Genomic DNA, 19,476 nt, shown 5'->3' on the forward strand with positions numbered 1-19,476 from the left:
ATCTCACATATTTTTTTTATTAAAGTTTTATAACACCACTTTTCTAATTATTGAAGAAATTAATCTCATTAAATTTTTTCCTCCTCACTCCCTCCATTTCTTCCATACTAGGCAAACAATTAGGCACATTTCCCTCCCTGAAGTCGTAAAAGCTAAAGAAAGGGAGAGGCATGGAGGGGCCATTTAAATTTAAAATTTCGTGCTTGTTTGATTTCCCAATGTTAATGCTATCATTCCCTCTCCTTTACAAGAGCACCTTTGAATAATTAAATCAATCGGATCCAATTATTAATTCATTCAGTCGGTGTGATGAAGACGTCTTTTTCCATTGCCTTTTCAACTACATGGATCTTTGCAGTATTGGACCAAAGTCATAGACTGGGATACCATGCGATACCCTTGTGCTTTTTGTCAACAAATGTTCAAACCGAATGTACGTGGAATCACAGATAATGGCCCCCACGTTGTCACATTTACCTCTGAGATTTTGGAAAATGAAGAAATAATAAGTTTAGGTAATCGGTCTCTCCCTTGTCGAAAGAAAAATTGATGTGAGTATTTTGCCAGTTCAACCCAATATTTAGTACTTAATTACATTTCGATCTTAAATGCTGGAGTTAGTAACGAGGTTCACTTTATCATAATTTGTTCTCCAAACTATCTCAATAATTAATTATATTTATTAAGAGAATTTCCTTTAGGAGGTAGTTTTCATCACAAATTATTTAGGAGTTGTCTCAAAAAGTTAACGAAGTTTTTATAATTAATTAATTTCCTTAATATCTATAATTATCTAGCTCTTAAATTTAAGATCGAAAGAGTGCCTGTTCTCTGAATATTTAGAAACTATAATTGGGAGGGAAGGCTCTAGCTGGTTAATTTTGGGAGGACAGAAATTAAAATCGTAAAGGTGGTAGTGCGTATTGTATACTGCCCAGCAATATAATGGAGACAAAGGCATATGGCTTTGACAAACATAATCATGATTTATGAACTTAATTACGCTAATTCGTGCTCAGCGTCCAACCCATGGGTGCCGAAAGCGCGGGTTTTACTATTATTGGTGATTATCCATCTGTTTGTTTACACATTCAAAACACACACACACACACACACACACAAACACCGAGGAATATTCTTTCGTGTGAATATGTCAGTTTAATCCTTGAAAAATAATTAAGGGAACCATAGAGATTTGTGTGCGTGATGTGTATGTGTAGGGATCAGAATGCCTGCTGGTTTCTGCTCATTCTTCAGAAAGTGTTTTAGAGCCCATTGCTCAATAATGTGGCCACAAATCTTGGCGGTTTGATCCATTTGATTTAAAAAATGATGTGCTTCATTCTTCCTCGTACGGCAATTTATCTGGAAAAGGAGCACCGCATTTCAAACGTCGGAAAAGCTAAAGCTTGGTGGGACGTTCATTACGTTAATGGTGTGTGTGAAAGCGATTGGAAATTAATGGTCGTCATTATAATATAATGACGATGATTAAAAGAAAAGCTGTGTCTCTTCAAGCTCATAAATCTCGTTTCTGAAAGGAAGGAAGTTTTGATGAATATGGTTTGTGTCGGTTGGTTCGGTTGATGTTTGGTTCCTTTTCAAAATAAGCATCAGGTGAGGTTCTTATTTGTATTTTCATCCTTCATGTATTATTTTGAGAGGCTTTGTTTGTTTCTGCAGTATCCAAACTACAACTTTATGCCATTGACAATAGAATCGTTGTACCAGAATTATTCCAAGCACACACGCATACACATAAGCAAAGCAATCACTAATCCATGCTTTGCAAATCAATTGATTATACCCCTATGGTTTGGTATGAGGGAATTAGGGGGAGAAAAAATTTTAATGAGCTCATATTAAAAAATTAGAAAAATAGGGTTATAAAATTTTGATAAAAAGAAAATGTAAGATAAAAGAGTAAGCAAAATTAATTTAAAGTTTTTAACTCCACTTATCCAATTTTTTGAATGGAGTTCATCTAAATTTTTCCTCCCCTCTCCTTCCCTCCATTTTCCTCTCATACCAAACGGATCAATCACATACGTCATAGATACTCGGCTCTAATCTCTTACAGAGATCAAGTCACAATCTCTATCAGAAACATCAAATAAACCTTTTAATTCGTCGCAAAGAACACATGTTTATGGTTAAAAAGGCACACATCACCCGTTTTACCTATGCAACAGCCGTGCTTTTATCCTTTCATCGATAGCAACCATTTCTTTAATCTGCTTTCTCATCACACCCTAGCTATATTTACCAGTTAGGAAAAAAAATAAATTGGAATTTTCTTCAATACTTTTCTCAGGAAATTTTTGTGGGTGGTACTGCCTCCTGTTTTCAATATTAAATCTAGAAAATTAATTTGTGAATATTAAAAAAATTAGTTAAGTTAATTATTTATAATAAATATATTTTGGTTTCCCAAACTATTATTTTTAGCTATGTGTATTGGAGCTGCCCTTTAATTGAGAACCTCCTAGTATGTGAAATCAATAGGGGTACTTTAAATAAAAAAAGGTATAATTTTTTTGGGCAAAATCTATTGAGGTATTATATTTAAAATCAAAGCAATCAAATGCTTTGCGTTGACTCTGGAATTTAAAGATTTGATTTCGATCCACGTACGCTTTCAGCACAAGATCACACGCGTTCCATTTTTTCTTTTTTAATTTAATGCACTCGGCTAATTATATTTTGAAGACGTTGCATACCAGTAAACACATTGAGTTTTTGGAGAGAGAGAAGATTTTGACTGTGAATATATAGGTATGGTGTATAGACATATACGGCCGATGGAACAAGCAATTCTTCACGATGAATAAATTCCAATCAATTCTTCCAAGAAATTTACAAATTTGTCGGAAGAAAGAGCATCATACGATTCGGAATTGATTCCGATGTCACGACGCCTCAAAACAGCAAGACGTAATAATATTAATGCACGCATGTCCAGAGAGCAAATCCGAGGAAATCACATGCAATACGTAATTAATTAATTAGCTTGCTAAAGTGATCACAATTACACAAATTTAGGTACTTCACGAGACCTTCAATCATCCAAGTTTAAATACTGTCTGCTGCAAAACAAGTAATATATTTATGATCTGCAATCAATTACCTGATCATCTCTATATATACATCATCATGTTCTCATATTATTGACCCCTATATTTAATAATGCTCCTTTGTTGCTATAATTTTCATATCCATATTCCCTATAGGATCGCTTTCATATTATAGGAAGACCTCCTGTATTTGATTTTGAAGTTGGACTATTCAAACCCCATAACTCCCACACTCTGATATCCCCGTCAAGGCTTCCGCTACAGACTGTGACGACGCCGTTTCCCGCATCCGCGCCGCCTGAAAATGCCACCACTGACTTCACCGGCTTCTCATGACCTTCCAACACTGCTCTGCAACTGTACCCGCCTCCCCTTTCCTTTCCCCAAATCCTCACCGTCTGATCTGCTGATCCACTCGCGATCCACGATCCTTCCACGTTGATTAAGCACAGGATTGCCCCGCTGTGACCCCGAAGGGTTTCCACCAGCACGACGTCGTTCGTCCCCTGCTTCCTCTCCCACACCGAAATCTTACTGTCACAACCCCCCGCGAACAGCACCGTACCGTCGCCGTTCAACGCCAGTGCATTCACGGTTGATTTCTTCTTCTCTAGACTGTTCACCAGTCTGTACTTTTTCACCTTCTCATCCCTCTCCCAGACCCTGATGCTCCCGTCGGCCGAAGCAGTGTACACCGTTCCGTTCCCCGAGACGGCGACGGCGTTGATGGCGTCTTCGTGTGCCTTCATGGACTCCATGCACCGGTAATCGGACACGTCCCAGATCTTTAAGCTCCTGTCCCAAGATACCGAGTACATGAGCCCTTCGTTCACGGCCAAACCCGACACCGTATCGCAGTGCTGAATCCACAGCCTCCTCTTGTGGCGGCGAACGCTGACGTAGTTCTTGGGAAGCATGAAACGACGGAGCTGGTCCTTGACGGTGGGGAGGGTGCAGAGGAGACGGTGTCGTTTGGAGGGAGAGATGGACCACACGCGAATCTTGCAGTCTTGATGAGCGGTGAAGATCTTGGAATCGCAGAAGGCAATGGACTTGACGAATCCTGAGGCGGGGTTGTCGTTGAATGCGTCTACGTGAGTGTAGTGAGAAACATGGAAGACGTTGATTACATTAAGTGAAGCGGCGTACAGAAGGTTCCGGTGGACGGCGAGACAAGTGATGTGAGGTGTTAGGGTTTTGAGAGACGCTAAACAACGGTAACTAAAAGGGGGTTCGTGGGAATGCGAACATGGTTTTTTAACACCGTTGCTGATTCCACTGGACGCTCTCTCTGTGAAGCTCATTTTGGAGTTGCAATGAAGCCAGGGAATTGGAGTTTGAAGAAGCGGGAGTATAAGTAGCAGTTGAGATACGGAGGGAGGGTCAAAATCAGCCGTGTGTTTTCACGTTACATTACAAATACATAGATAATTCAGCAGATCTTGTAAAAATAATATCAAAATAAATCAAGGTCAATGTGGAAGATATATAAAACTTATTGCAATAACATTTTTTAGCAGTTAGAAATAAGTTGTGATTTATTTTAATCTTATGCAATATACTAATGAGCTAAATTGATTGACTGTACAGGATGGCCAAAGAAAGGAATATACGGATACTGCATAGTTTTATATAAATATTTTATAATTAATTGACTGATTGTAGGAACAGGTGGGGAAGCTAAAAGAGGAGCACGTGGCGGGCGGAGAAGGTGAGGAGGTGGGTCTTAGTGGGCAAATAACCAGAGTGGCGGGACCCACCGACGATCCGATGGACCCAATGAATCAGACTGAGCAACATCTCCCATGTACGTTGTACCTGAACCTACTCGGCCTCCCCTCACAACACCAACAAAAAAACCCCCTCAAAAGCTGGGGCCCTTTTCACATGAGAAGACGAGGATTCGAAATACACAGCAAAAATATCAGATAACAACGTTTATCAAATACACCTACACGATAATATTATCATGTTCAGTAACATGTATCAAATAATTAAATGAATAACATATTCTGTATAAGGTACATTTATCTATATATGTGTGTGTGTCCAACCAATTAATTAAAAAGAATTTCCCTTTATAAACTTTTGATACATAATGAAGTTGAACTGAAAACAAACTCACGAGCAAATACAAAAAGTGTTTTATCATTCAAAGCAATGATGGTTGATGTGGGCCGTCCATATTTCGAAATAATGGAACCTCAGATGATAATGAGCTAAGTTGGTGTTTCCAATGCGTGATGATACGATTCCTGTTTTGATGCCCTAGCAATTTCGAAGCATGCCATGCTCACCTCACTACTTCTCTATTATTAACTTGCTTTAATATAACCTTTTCCCGTTGTTTATTATTTAAAAATCCTTTATATATATGTGCCTTTAATGTTCATTCTCCTTTGGCATCGTTTTCGCGGACACTATGTTGTTCTTTTGCTGCGTCGTCGCTCCTCAAATTCTCCTTTTTGCGTTGTGGGTGGTGCCTTTTCTTCCACTAAAAGCTGATCTTTCTTGTGCAGACGCATTATTAGCATCAGCCTAAGCGTAGAGACACGAGTTTAAGGTGCAAGTAGAGAATCCCACCAAAGACCATTATAGTATTAAAACCATGAATTATTATATTGCTCCCCTATTTATGCATAAACAAAGCTTAAATCATGACATCTTTAACGATTTCCCGATTAATAAACTATGGGGATCCAAGTGTTAATATAATTATGTCGAAGCTTGCGTGTGTATAGGGTTATGTGTAGGTCGGGGCCTATAGGTTGATAACGTGTCGTTCTGATATGAATTGTTTGTGTTTAAGACAAAGCATGTCTCCAATGGAATTGACCTAAAAGTATGCCAATTTGGTGGTTCATGGAATGTGGCACACAAGCCTATGTTTGTGTTGTGTGAATATATTTATAATGTTTTTAAAGGCGTTAATTAGATTTTGTTAACAATGCGGTGCGTCAGTTGTGTAATACTGTAATGAACTGCACTTTGGTTGAGTTTCATTGGCCGTAGACCCAAAAAGCTTTTGCGTTTTCTTCCCACGGACGGACGGGAAGGGTTCGTCGTGCCACGTTCCTTGTAGTTTCCGCTTTTACTTTTTTCCGTTCTATATTATGCGTGAAAAATCAAGAATTAATTAACATTTTCCCAAGGAAAAAACTCACGAGAGAAAAACAATTTTAAAAAATTAAACTCATAACTTTAGATGCTATTTTTAATAATGTTTCAATAAACGCACCCTTTTTTGGGGCAAATTTTACTCTTCTTGTTTGGATCCGTTTGAATTTGTTGTAGTGAGGTTGAACTTAAAAACTCTACCCATACTTCTGTTAAATACAAAACCAGCTAGGTCGTAGGAAATATTTAAAAATTTAAAATAGAAAAGAATGAACATTGTGGGACAAGTTTATTTTATTTGTTATTATTCTGAATGGACACACGGCAGCCCGTCAATTAAAGAAGAAGCTGCATTGCTATGATTGGTAAGAGAAGGTGGAGGTTGGGAACAAACTGTTTAAGGTAAGTTAGTTAGTGCGCGCGCTGACTTAAGTGCTGACCACATCTACGGCTTAGGGCGTAGGAGATGCTTTCTATCCGTAGCTACAAGTGGCGGTTGTTGACGCGCTCATTTTTTCCCCCTCTTAAATTAATAAAATGGACCCTCGCTGATTCGGCTTTTTGGAAAAGAAAATTGGTTGTGACAGGTGCCAATTATAGTTTCTACAGACGGTGTAAACTCACAAAAAAACTCAGACTCACACTTAAAAAAGATTCCAGAAAAATATTTAATGTCGTTGGACTATAAACCCCAACTGGCTTTTTTTTTTTAAATGTGCCATGTATTATATAAAAATATAAATCCATTATTATGAATTTTACTCTTTCCACTTTAAAATTTAAGAGATATTTAGATTAATTGTTTTGACCTTCAATATAAAACTTTAATTTTCTTATTTAATATGAGTACAGCTTCATGTTCATTAATTTCATGGTTTTTCTATCTCTCTTCTTCATCTTTGACATTTAGGAGGAGTTTTGCATCTCTCATAAACATTTGACCAAAAGAAAAAAGAAAAAGCTTCCACTCATGTCGAGACAAACAAGCACCCTTGATATAATGAAGGGAGCAAGCGGTAACCTTCATCACGTGTTTATGAGCCCCCAGTCCACTCCCACTTTCTTTTTCTTTTTAACGGATCAGCTTGCAGTTGCTTTGTGTTGATTTTGTGTCAATCAGCTTTTAAAGATTAATCAGGTTTTAAACAGTTCCCGCTCTCATCGCCTAATCGATCAGCTCCTACGTTGTTATGCGAACAAGCCCGCAATTCTACTCCTAATTCCAGTCCGTTCCCAGATTGCGTCAAACGATAGTTAAGTATAGCGCCACTTAACTAACCCAGCAGGGGAAAGAAAATTAACTACCTAACAGAAATTATAGCCCAAAGTATGACCGGGCCCAGTCTCTCAAGACTCCACAACTTTTAAACAGTGGTTTAGGCCTTAAGGTTGGAAGAGATTTACTTCTTATTTCTTCCTTATTAAAGCCATCCGAACATCTAAAATTTATAGCATATTTTTCAACGGTGAAGATTTTTAAATTTCTAACTAAGAAACTTCTGTCATCTACAAAATCAAACAATTGCAATTCAGTGAATTCTCTCTCGTTTCACCTTCTCATCTCTCCATCGCTGTATTATTAATTTTGAACAATTGAGCTTTGGTCTGTATTAGGAGAAGTCATTTAGAAGATAGTTTGATCCATTTTGTAAGATGTTTTGATTATTTTAACGAGTATTAAATATTTTTCTCCGCATATGTTTATATTTAATAAGAATAGTAAGAAAGTAGATATTAATATGGCGTTGGAATTTCATGTGGCTGATAAGAATAATATTAAGAATTATTTGAACTTTATGATAGATTCAATGCGTGTAACTATTTTTATTGATGTGTGTGAATTAGAAACGTGCAGAAGTGTGCCCAGCTCTGCCTTTAGTGGGATCGATCCCACCAAGCAAGCATTTTTCTCAAGGAAGAGATATGCAGTTTTAAATAATCCATTACCTTCTACAGTGCTTTCTCCAATATGCCTAATGTCATTATTCGTAGTTTCCAACACCCTGAACTGTGAGCTCAGTAATAAAAATTACTTGGAACTGAAAGCACGCATAAAAAGAGACCTCTGTGCAGGCATCATCCACAAGAAATTTTGTGGATCTCAACATTTTGATTTGCGCTGAGCTGCACAATAATAAGAAACTTCACACGCTTTCGCATGACTTCGTCGGCTATCATTTTTCTTCCTGAAAATTAGCCTCCGCCTCCTCATATTTCACCACTGTTCTCTCAACCGGCCCCTATAATCTATCAATTTATCTTTCTTTCCTTTTATGATGGCCGTAGAAATTATTTGTCATGCTTCAGTTCTGTCTCGGTGTTAGTTCCTATAATTTCTGGCAGAAATAAGATGTAACACACAAACACACATGTATATTTTGCATGTCTATCCGCAAGCACATGTCAGCAAGATCTGTCCCCGGTTGGATATGGATGAGCGACAAAAAAATTAGAAAAAAAAGCCACACATAAGATATTTATTTATACTTCAGCACTCCACCTTTGGATGTAATTTTTGGACACGCAACCTTAATTAGAAGAGTTACATCTTAGCTGCTTCAAATTGTGAGCACTAATTTTAAGACAGAATTACAGCATAAGGAAGGACTGGCTTGAAAAGAAAATACAAATGTAGGAATTGATTTAAACATTAAGATAAAATAAAGGGAGCCAAGAGAATTAATTCCTTGTGTTCTATTTCAAACACCGGTGATGAAAGTAACGCGAGAGGCTATCCGAGTCTTGTATTGTTTCTGTGGTCAGCAACAATTTTGTGCGAAAATGACGTCTCGGGAATCAGTATAACCTGGACCGGGGCATTAAAACGATGGGCCCATTCATTTAGGCTGGGCTTTTTTTTGGTCGGAATCCTGGCCGAAAACAACTCTCCCATGAAAGAAAATGAAACGGGCAAATTTTTTTTTAAAATCTCTCATTAAAAATTTTATCAGAGAAAATAATCTACATTCTAAAACTGGTGCTCTGTATGTGTGAAAGTTTTATTGGCCAATTTTTCGAAATAAGATTTCGAATAGATCCCACGAACATGTGACATGAATAGATCCCAAGAATGGAAGCTCAAATCATCATTCTTTTTCCTTCAAGAGTGGGGGCGATATATCTGTAAAAAAAATGATTCTTTATTTTCCCTAATCATCCTCATTTTCTCATGGCGATGACATTATTATTGTTATTGCATAAAAAAAGTCAGGAGCAAAATTATGAACCCAATCTCAAGTTTCCCCCATAGAATAATGCTAGTATAATCTGTCACTGAATCCAACAATTCTTTTTCCCCCAGGAAAATATATATATATATATATATGAAGAGCAGAAAAGGGGGCAGAAAGCATGGAAAGTGGAAAGCGTGCAGGGAAAGGTACGGGGGGAGGAGCTGGAGGGCGGGAGGAGTGATGATTTTGTATGATGAAGGGCGGGGGGAGGGGGGTAGCCTTAATAGACACAAAACATGGGAACGGCAGAATATTATTGTTGGTGTGGGTCCCAGGGGCCGAACCCGATGTAGGCGTGTCGATGCGTGAGATGAACGTGAGACTAAATTAAAGGGACAATGCTGAGAATTGGGCAGCAGGACAGGACTGTGAATGAGTAAGTACTGAGTCGGAGGAGGATGAAGAAGAGGACATTCATTCATGCCTCAATGTGAGGTCCCATTGTGCAGCTCAGCCGAAAGTCCCTCCCTTCTCAAAATCAAATCATGTTCAAACCAAGTCAACCCATATGCCACACCCTGTTCCTTACCCCACCCTCCCCCTCCCTCATTTTTATATTCCTCCATCTTCACCCTCCCTTTTTATTTTGAATTTTTCGAAATGTTAGACATTTTTTCTGAATCTTATTATTAAATATCTGGATAATAGATTAATATGATTCAAATTCATGACTATGCCTCTCATCACAGGTGTCCCTTGTCTTATGAGACTCGAGCATCTAACATGTATCGTAATACTCCTCTGATTTTAAATACAAAACCCACTTTCTAGTGTAACTATAAAGTGACTCTTATATTTAGGATATGAGGATTATAATATATTTTGTTTAAACGATTAATTCTTTTTATCTAATACATTTAACTAGTTTGATATGATCTTTTTTCCTATTTTGGGTGTTGATCCAACCCTTTGATTCATTGTAATTATTACTCAATATTTATGTATGTATAAACCTCCTCAGATGAACGGAAATGTTAGTATAGCACATTTTTTTTACCCAAGTTTGCCACTTTAGATGTTTGCCACTTTAATCTCTTCTCTTTCCTAATTTTCTCTTTGATGTATTATGTTGTTGTGTGCCAGTTTATCAAAGCCAGAATGTTAGAAAAAGTAAGGAAAGGAAGGGGGACGGCGTGAAAATACAGAAAAGAAGCAGGGTGGGAGTGCAAAAAGAAAGAGGGACCATTAAGGGAGTAGGAGGGAGTTCTCAGGTCAATAATGGAACACGTGAGGGTGACCGGGGGACAACTAAGCACAAATTCGCTGCCCTTAAAAATACGAATGGATGGGAAGGTGTGAAAGACTAATCTATGGTTGCGAATGCCTAGATAGCGTGGATGCGAGCAAACCAGCCCAAAACCAAAACTGTTCCCACTCTCTCAACTGTGCTAATACCAACAAAAATCCCTCTCAAAAACTGTGAACATTTTAGTAGGGGACGAAGGTGAAAGAAGAATTAAGGCATGTTCATTGGCTTCTTCTTCTGTCTAGCGGCAGATTTTAGTCACTCTTAGACTGAGAAAGAGAGATATTCCTTTCTTGCTGAGGAGGATGGGTGGGGTTACTTCTTCCATGGCTGCTAAGTTGGCTTTCTTTCCTCCGAGTCCGCCGTCCTACAAGCTGGTTAAGGAAGAAGCTACCGGCCTCTTGCTCTTGGACCCCTTTCCCCACCGCGAGAACGTTGAAATTCTGAAATTGCCCACCCGTCGGGGCAATGAGATCGTCGCAATGTATGTCCGCCATCCCCTGGCCAAATCCACCATTCTCTACTCTCACGGGAATGCCGCCGATATCGGGCAGATGTACGAGCTCTTCGTCGAGCTGAGCATCCATTTGCGCGTCAATCTCATGGGGTAATTCAAAATTTACCCTTCCCTTTTTCTCCAGTTCACGATACTTGTCTGATGTATGAATTTCCCAGTCTCCATGCGTGCGCATTTCCGTGTTTCGTTTTGTTGAATTTTCTAGAAACTTTCTTCGTTACCCTTGAGGAGGTACCTTCGATCCTGCGATACTGCCCTTACTAATTTTCCCAAATTATATTTTTTATTTGATGTATTTTGCAAATGACAAATTTACCATCGTCTTGATTAAAATTAGTGCGTTTACTTGACGAAGGCAGGTCGATGGTCCTGTTCAGCCTGGATATGGCTCCAATGTTGATAGGTTGGATAAAATAAACGATTCCTTTGACTCATTTCTCTTAGTTTATTGACGAGCGAATGGGATCGGTTAAATTATGCTTTCTATGTTATCTGGCCTGAGGGCTGAGGATAACTAATGCTTTCCTGTGGTTTCTTTGTGTAGATCTGCTTTGCCTTTAGTCTAAATTGATGAGACCAACCATATCTTTTATGTAATTATTGCTTCATTGGAAGATAATAGCTGAATGTGTGAATGTTAATGTCATACCCCCCCCCCCCGGGGCCAACCAAAAAAAAAAAAAAAACCTTTTGTTTTAATAATATACGCACAAAACAATGTCCATTCTAAATGTATTAATTCTTAACCTAGTTGGAAATTTGCTTGTAAAAATATAGTTAAGTCTAGTTAGATTATTTCAGATATGGAGGTCAACAATTTTGTCACCTATCTAGGCTGTTAAACTTAGTGGATGATTTCCCCTTTGGCAATAAGTACATGGGGCTTTGTCGTTGTATGCCAAAAGTTATGATTTTGAGCTCTATCTCTAATCCTAAAGAATTATAACAAACTTTGAGTAACCGTTGATTGGTTTGACGGCTGAAACCTAATTTATTGTCTTTCACAATCTAGAGTAGCACCACATCTGAAGCACACGTGGTTTTATCACTAACATTCCGGCCAAACGTTACGATTCTGAGCACTATTTTTTCTAACAATAACAATTTGCTCATAATGAACTTTGAGTTAGATTCGATTGATTTGACAGCTTGCATCAAATTTATTGTTTCCTGTGACCTATATTAACATCATATACACCTCATTATGATAAATGGAATTGTAAACCCGAGGGAGATTACTCTTTCTTTGTTGGCAAAGTATACTCCTTGTGTCTCGCAAACAAAAATGGAATTGGAGACCCTAGTTGATTGATTTTTCAATCAATGACGCATGTCCAACTATTTTAAGTGGAACTGCATCAGCTTCTTATTTCAGTTTCCTAAATGGTAAATCTTTGTCTTTCACTGGACTAGGAAAGGTTCTGGTGAGGCAGGTAAAAGCCTCAGGAGGCAGTGATGCTGCATATTTAGCATCCATGGTTGAGGCGGTATTTTTCAGATTGCTCATCCCTGTCGCCACACCCAAAAAAAAATCAATCAAAAAGACCCTTTACAAACCATTTTATGAGGAAGTTGAAAGACTGTACTTGCTTATCAGATGATAGCTCCGTAATTTTTGAAGGAAAAGTTTACCAAGTTGATGTTTTAAATGTTCTTAAACGCTTTTGTTCAATGTTTGCAGATACGACTACTCTGGCTATGGACAATCTTCAGGAAAGGTAACATATTTATGCATTTCTTTATGGTACATTTGATTCATCTTATATCCTAGCAGGCAAATGTAACCTAAAAAAGGCTAATGGATTTTTTTCCCCTACAGCCAAGTGAGCATAATACATATGCTGACATTGAAGCTGCATACAAGTGTCTGGAAGAGAACTATGGTGCCAAGCAGGAAAACATAATCCTTTATGGTCAATCAGTTGGAAGTGGCCCTACCTCAGATCTTGCTGCCCGTTTACCCCACCTGAGGGCTGTTGTTCTCCACAGTCCAATACTATCAGGGTTGAGAGTCATGTACCCTGTAAAGCGCACATACTGGTTTGACATTTATAAGGTCAGATTCTTTTCATTATTATTGATGCTTGATCTCACTTGGTTATGAATTTATTTCTACGTGCTATTATGCGTCTGAATTTAGTTTTGTGCTATTGGTGTGCAGAACATTGATAAAATTCCGCTGGTGAAGTGTCCTGTGCTAATAATTCATGTGAGTCCTGGACCCTTGTTTTGTTGGAATTTCCACTTGCTAATGTTTATAATCTGGATGTTATCATATAGTTTTGGAATTGTTGTCACCAGTACTGATTTAGTCCTGAGGTCATAGTGATGAGTGCTGCCAGCTATAAATTTCTTTCTGGTACAAGAAAACCATGATATGAAATATGACCTCTTGACAGGCAGAGAACAACCCATCCTAGCTTGATAACTAACACTACATCGAGGAATTTGTTTATTGGAGCAGTCTTTAATGGCATCAAAGTGGGAGAGACAAAGGCTTGTGTTGCTCAGATAAACTTAGCTATTTTCTTGAGTATAGTTGTGACTTGTTTTCACATAAATCGCTTATCTCTGATTATTGTTTGTGCAAGATGAGCTAGATAGGGGCTCATACATTATAAGGAACTTGAGAAACTGTGCAGCTTGTCATAATCTTTTTAAATATATATATATATCTATATGTAGATAGATGTAGAGTTAGATTCCTATAGTGGAACTGATATGGCATCATTCTGATGCTTTATTCAGGGGACTGCTGATGAGGTTGTTGACTGCTCTCATGGAAAGCAGCTGTGGGAGCTATGTCAAGAGAAGTACGAACCTTTATGGCTCAAAGGAGGAAGCCACTGTAATTTGGAACTCTATCCAGAATACCTTAGACATCTCAGAAAATTTGTGTCAACAGTAGAAAAACCTCCATCTCAGAGACCAAACTTATGGAGAGGCAAGGATAGAGTTGACCAACCAAGAAGAAGTACTGATTGCTTTGAAGCTCCAAGGAAGAGTACAGACCAGAGGGACAAACCAAGGAAAAGCACTGATAGGACAGAAAAACTGAAACATCATGAACATAAATTTAACAGTGGCGAAAAATTTGACAAGGTAAGGATGTCTTTTGACCAGTCGGAGAGGTCTAGGAAAAATGTGGAGCACCATGACAAGTCCAGGAGAAGCATTGATGTCCAGTTCGAGAGGGCTTGGAAGAGCATTGATTGGCGGGAAAGAATTCGAGCTGGTTGAACGTCCTATAGCAATGGAAGATTGTTGCTGAGGTTTATACATTGGAGGGGGAAGGTGTGAAAGATACATATACAGTTACTTACATTGGGGGGGTTTAACTTATGGTTTGCAGGATTTGTGTATGTTGTTGCAGCTACATTTTAATGTTCATGTAGATTTGATATGTTGGAAGTCGTCATCTTAGTTTTTTCCCCAATTCAAGTGACTCTAACGTTATTTTATTTGAAGAAAGAAAATGAAGTTCCTGATACAAGGTGATTATTAATGCTTTTTATACCTTGCTCTCTGGGATTCTCCCGGCCATTTATGTTTTCTTAGCATTGGCTTTATTTAGATTTGCCAAAGAGGATGTTACACATTGAGAGAAAATATTTTCATGGCTGGTGCCGTTGGTATTCAACAATTAATCGTATTTATTTGTCAATTATTGAGAGCATAAACAAACGGGAAGACTGAACAATGCCCAGTTTCATCGTCAGATAGACCGTGTTTGAAAGGTAACAGGGGAGGGATACTGAATTACATTGCGCTCCTCCCATTCTCTTTTAATTGACATTTTAGCAATATTTTTTTGTTTTTCAATTTCACTTCAGCTGTCATTGTATAATATTGATATACTGCTGAAGCATTTCAGGTAAAAAGTATAATTACAATTAAAATCATGTAAAATGTCCTAGTTACTGAACTTTCCCCAAAAAAAAAAAGGAAGAAAACAAGTCTTCTTCAGTCAATTCGCAAACGAAAAGGGGTTATTAATGCAACGATCTTTTTTTTATTATAATTTATGACTTGATTGCACCTGCTTATTTTAAATTCTTATAAATATTTTTATAAAAATAAAACTCTTTCGCTTTGTCCTTCTTTTTTAGGCGAGATTTCAGTTTGTTCCTCGGCCCATTTTTCTAACCCAAACTTTTGTTGGGCTGGAATTAAATCAGACGTTTTGATAAATTTCGTTTTATACGAGACCTTTGATTTTTATTTTTGGTACAAAAGAAGGCTCAGCCCAAAAAGAAAAACTAACTCAAAGTGGGACTAAATCCCAAACTGTCACGGTGCACAAAGCCCTTCAGATCATCAGGGCACACATCAAAATAAGCCGAGGTATTGATACCTTGATAAAATCATAAAAACATGGTAATTGAAATGTTGAGCCCAACTGCCATGCGTACCAGAAAAAGAAATGTTAAGCCCAAATCAATGGGATTTCGTTGTACCAAAAAGAAAAATAAGAAAATAATTTGACGAAGAAGAAGGCGATCAACTGATGATGATGAAGAGGGGATTTGGTGACGAAGCTTCGATGGTCGTCCGCTATTATCTTCATGGTAAACGCACAACTTTCCAGACTTGGCCGAGCGAAGCGAGATATTTTGGGGTTTCTACCGTATTTCGAAATATAAGTACGCGATTCTAAGTCTTGCCTTACGGATCGCGTTAGTTCAGACCGAGCACAGCATTCTCAATGTGTAAGTGAAATTAGGAGGAACTTAGGGAATAAAACGGTATCTAAATCGCTTTAAAAACATGGAGAAAAACGCATGCACTTGATTCAAGTCGATTTCTTATCGAAATTATAATACTTTATGTTGATTTCTCTAATAGATCTTTCATATTTACTTTTCATCCAATTGAGCAGGTGATATAATGGCTAAGTCTTGTTGTAAATCACAAGAAGATATTGCGAATGAAGCTATAAAGCACGCTTTGAAGGCTCTGCGAAAGCGTCATTTAGCTGAAGAAGGCGCTCATGCTCCGGCTTTGGAAGCTCTTTCCAGGCCTATCGCTTCCCAGGTCCCCGAATTTTATTCATGCTATCGCTAATTGGAATTTTATCGAATTCATAAAAGTTAAGATCCAGCTTCCAATTTAACCACTTGAAATACTGGGAGCATAGTTACTTTTCCTGTTACCATCTATAAACTTGTTGAATCATTGGTTACTACTGGACAGTGTCAGCAGAGAAATAATTTTTCCTTTTGAAAAAATAGAGAATATGCAAGGATCCATTTATTAGAAAAATAAAAAAGATTCCAATTTGCGATGTTTCAGTGCAATATCTCTTCTGCACCAAGATGTTGGTTCTGGATGCCTGCTTCATCGCTTTTTGTTTCTTTTTTTTCTAATTTTCCCGGTTGACACTCTGAACTGAGGAATGCTGCTTTTGAATGTTTAGGCAATGAGAAATCTATCAATGCTTGTCATTGGTGTTTTTGGTGCTATTTTAGCTACTCGGATTATGTTGCTGGGTCAGGTTGAGTTCATTTAAAAATTGGAATGCTTTATTTAGTTAAACATTGCATGTTCTTGTAGGGCTCCGAGTGGAAGGAGAAAGCAGAGAATCTGCAGTTGGAACTTCAACAATGCTACAAAGCGCAATCCCGATTGTCTGAGCAACTGGTTGTTGAAGTAGCTGAATCCAGAGCTTCAAAAGCTTCGGTTCAAGAGAAAGAGGCTGCAATCAATGATCTACAAAAGGAGTTGACTGAATTCAGGTTGATTTCTATTCTTTCTATGTGTTAATTTTTGTAAAGTCTAGTTGTTTTGTTCATGCTGTTGCACAATTGATTGCAACTTAAATAAATGTTGCAGGGATGAGAGCTCTCAATTAAGGAAAGACTTGGAAGAAAAGATTAAAGCTCTGGAACTGGTTATTAGTGAGAATGCAGAACTTAAAGCACAGTTGGAACAGATGATTGTCAAAGCCAAGAATACTGAGGCTGAAAACAAGATGTTAGTTGACCGGTGGATGCTGGAAAAGATGAAGGATGCTGAACGCCTCAATGAGGTATAATTTATTCGTTCTCCATGTCTTCTTTTGAGAGGAGATGGCTTAGTGTTTCTACACAACTTTTTGAGGAGGAATTTGGCTTTATCATTTGATTGGGTAGCAACAGTCAAGTGTTGTGGGTACATCAAAGGGTATGCGAGCAATAAGCCTCTCTCAGGATAATTGTATTATAATTGGCTTATGTTACTACTGTAGTTGTTAGCTTGATTCCATCTCTGTTGAATTACCTCCAAACTGGTTAGGCCCTCTGCCCCTTTTTTTTTTTTTTTAGGTGGGGATTTGGGAGGGGGGTTCAACTTGACTCGAAATTTAGACCCTGCGTGATATAGTTGAATCAATTTGATATTCATGCGGCGCATCCTTAAACTGTGGTGCTGATAATTTTAGCTTGCAGGGTTTTAAATGCTTCCTTGCTAAATTGAGTATCTTATGTTGTTATTTTTATCTACTTAGGTAAATGCACTGTATGAGGACATGGTTGAACGGCTAAAGGCCAGTGATTTGGAAAAACTAGCCAAGCAGCAAGTAGATGGCATAGTTCGACGAAGTGAAGAAGGTGCCGAGTTCTTTCTAGAGTCAACTAACCCCTCCACGTGCAAATACAGGCTCCAAGCCCATGAAGGTGGCTGTGCTTCCGCATTGTTTGTGTACAACTCCAGTAAATTGATTACTGGGGGACATGATCGGTCAGTTAAAGTGTGGGACACTAATACAGGATCCTTGAGTTCTAATCTTTATGGCTGCCTTGGCTCTGTCTTGGATCTCACAGTTACCCATGACAATCGATCTGTTATTGCTGCTAGCAGCTCAAACAACTTGTACGTGTGGGATGTGAATACAGGCCGGGTTCATCATACCCTCACTGGTCATACAGAAAAAGTGTGTGCTGTTGATGTCAGCAAGGTTTCGAGTCGCCATGTAGTCAGTTCGGCACATGATCGAACTATCAAAGTTTGGGACTTGGTGAAAGGGTACTGCACCAACACAATAATCTTTTACAGCAACTGTAATGCTCTTTGCTTCAGCATGGACGGACAGACCATATTTTCTGGTCACGTTGATGGAAATCTTCGGTTATGGGATATTCAGTCTGGAAGGCTACTTAGTGAGGTTGCTGCACATTCGCTTCCAGTCACTTCTATATCTCTTTCTCGGAATGGAAATGTTGTGTTGACCAGTGGAAGGGACAATTTACATAACTTGTTTGATGTGCGGACTATGGAGGTTTGTGGCACACTGAGAGCCACAGGAAACAGAGTGGCTTCTAATTGGAGCCGCTCGTGCATCAGTCCTGATGATAACTATGTGGCTGCTGGATCTGCCGATGGATCTGTTTATATTTGGTCTGTATCCAAGTCTGATATTGTCAGTACTCTGAAAGAACACAATTCGCCTGTGTTGTGTTGTACGTGGAGTGGACTTGGAAAACCCCTTGCCTCAGCTGACAAGAATGGGGTTGTTTGTGTCTGGACATGATGGGGTCGTGTTTATACGAATGCACTTGTTCATTAGGAAGTGGTTTCTTTTAACTTTTATGCTCAGTTTTCAGACTCGCCAGCTCAATTCTTTTCTCAAAAAAATCATGTATGTTCATAAACTGTATATCATTCAAAACTTGGAATTGGGGATGATGTAAATATTCATTGCAACTACAGTAATCATTCAATAGCTCAACAAAGCATGGATTATTAATCGATATATTAAGATTATATATTATTATTCCTTTACCGTTAATATAACTTCAGTATATCATCGAAACAATTTGAAATTAACATAAAATGGATACGCGGGGGGGGGGGGGAGCTTGGCAAAAGCTGGGTAAATACGGGGTGCCTGTCTTTTGAACTGTAACCCTGGCTGCTGAGGCGATCATAACGAAGAAACATATTATGGGAAGAAAAGGAAGAATCTTTTTTTCTTTTTTCTTTTTTTTCCTGGGAGAATTGGATTGAGAAGCAAATAATTAAAAGTTATGAGGCTTTTGGGGAGGAGAATCGTAGAGGGCTCCTCAAATGGTTCGAAGAATTCGTGTGCAGTTGAAACTCTGAGAATTGTCAGTGTGTTCTATTATATTAATAATACCTTTTGGAAAGACTTGGACCTGAAGAACCCGACAAGCGATGTGCTGGTCTTTCCACCGAATGTGGACTTGTGCTTTGAGAATTTGGGGTAACGCTTGTGGGTTTGTGATATCAGATGAAGCATATCCGTTTAAGGATGAATGCAATTAAGGCACGCGACCCATTTGGTCGTTTTCC

General features: G+C 38.4%; 3 protein-coding genes across 5 annotated transcripts; 2 read left to right on the top strand and 1 right to left on the bottom strand.

Annotated features, from left to right (window-relative positions):
* Positions 1 to 3,238: 3,238 nt before the first annotated feature.
* Positions 3,239 to 4,378, bottom strand: LOC114737988 (protein JINGUBANG-like). Its single transcript, XM_028925993.1, has one exon. The coding sequence runs from the start codon at positions 4,376 to 4,378 to the stop codon at positions 3,239 to 3,241; it is 1,140 nt and encodes a 379-aa protein (XP_028781826.1).
* A 1,490-nt stretch (positions 4,379 to 5,868) lies between these two features.
* Positions 5,869 to 18,916, top strand: LOC114737999 (autophagy-related protein 16). 3 transcript variants are annotated; one of them, XM_028926013.1, is made up of 5 exons: positions 5,869 to 5,874; positions 16,067 to 16,221; positions 16,741 to 16,922; positions 17,020 to 17,215; positions 17,672 to 18,916. In XM_028926013.1, exons 2-5 carry the CDS (start codon positions 16,075 to 16,077, stop codon positions 18,692 to 18,694), a joined length of 1,548 nt encoding a protein of 515 aa, XP_028781846.1. In that variant the 5' UTR covers positions 5,869 to 5,874; positions 16,067 to 16,074; the 3' UTR covers positions 18,695 to 18,916. The 3 variants fall into 3 exon arrangements, with proteins under 3 accessions (XP_028781846.1, XP_028781844.1, XP_028781845.1); XM_028926011.1 differs by lacking the exon at positions 5,869 to 5,874 and adding an exon at positions 15,704 to 15,896 and having other exon boundaries at positions 16,064 to 16,221; XM_028926012.1 differs by lacking the exon at positions 5,869 to 5,874 and adding an exon at positions 15,704 to 15,896.
* LOC114738000 (alpha/beta hydrolase domain-containing protein 17B) lies at positions 10,732 to 14,701 on the top strand. Its single transcript, XM_028926014.1, has 5 exons — positions 10,732 to 11,277; positions 12,869 to 12,905; positions 13,007 to 13,243; positions 13,349 to 13,396; positions 13,936 to 14,701. Exons 1-5 carry the CDS (start codon positions 10,976 to 10,978, stop codon positions 14,425 to 14,427), a joined length of 1,116 nt encoding a protein of 371 aa, XP_028781847.1. The 5' UTR covers positions 10,732 to 10,975; the 3' UTR covers positions 14,428 to 14,701.
* Positions 18,917 to 19,476: the final 560 nt, after the last annotated feature.

The sequence above is a fragment of the Neltuma alba genome, unplaced genomic scaffold (genome assembly GCF_004799145.2).
Source record: "Neltuma alba isolate B1F8T4 unplaced genomic scaffold, ASM479914v2 tig00013514_pilon, whole genome shotgun sequence".
Classification (NCBI taxonomy): Eukaryota; Viridiplantae; Streptophyta; class Magnoliopsida; order Fabales; family Fabaceae; genus Neltuma; species Neltuma alba.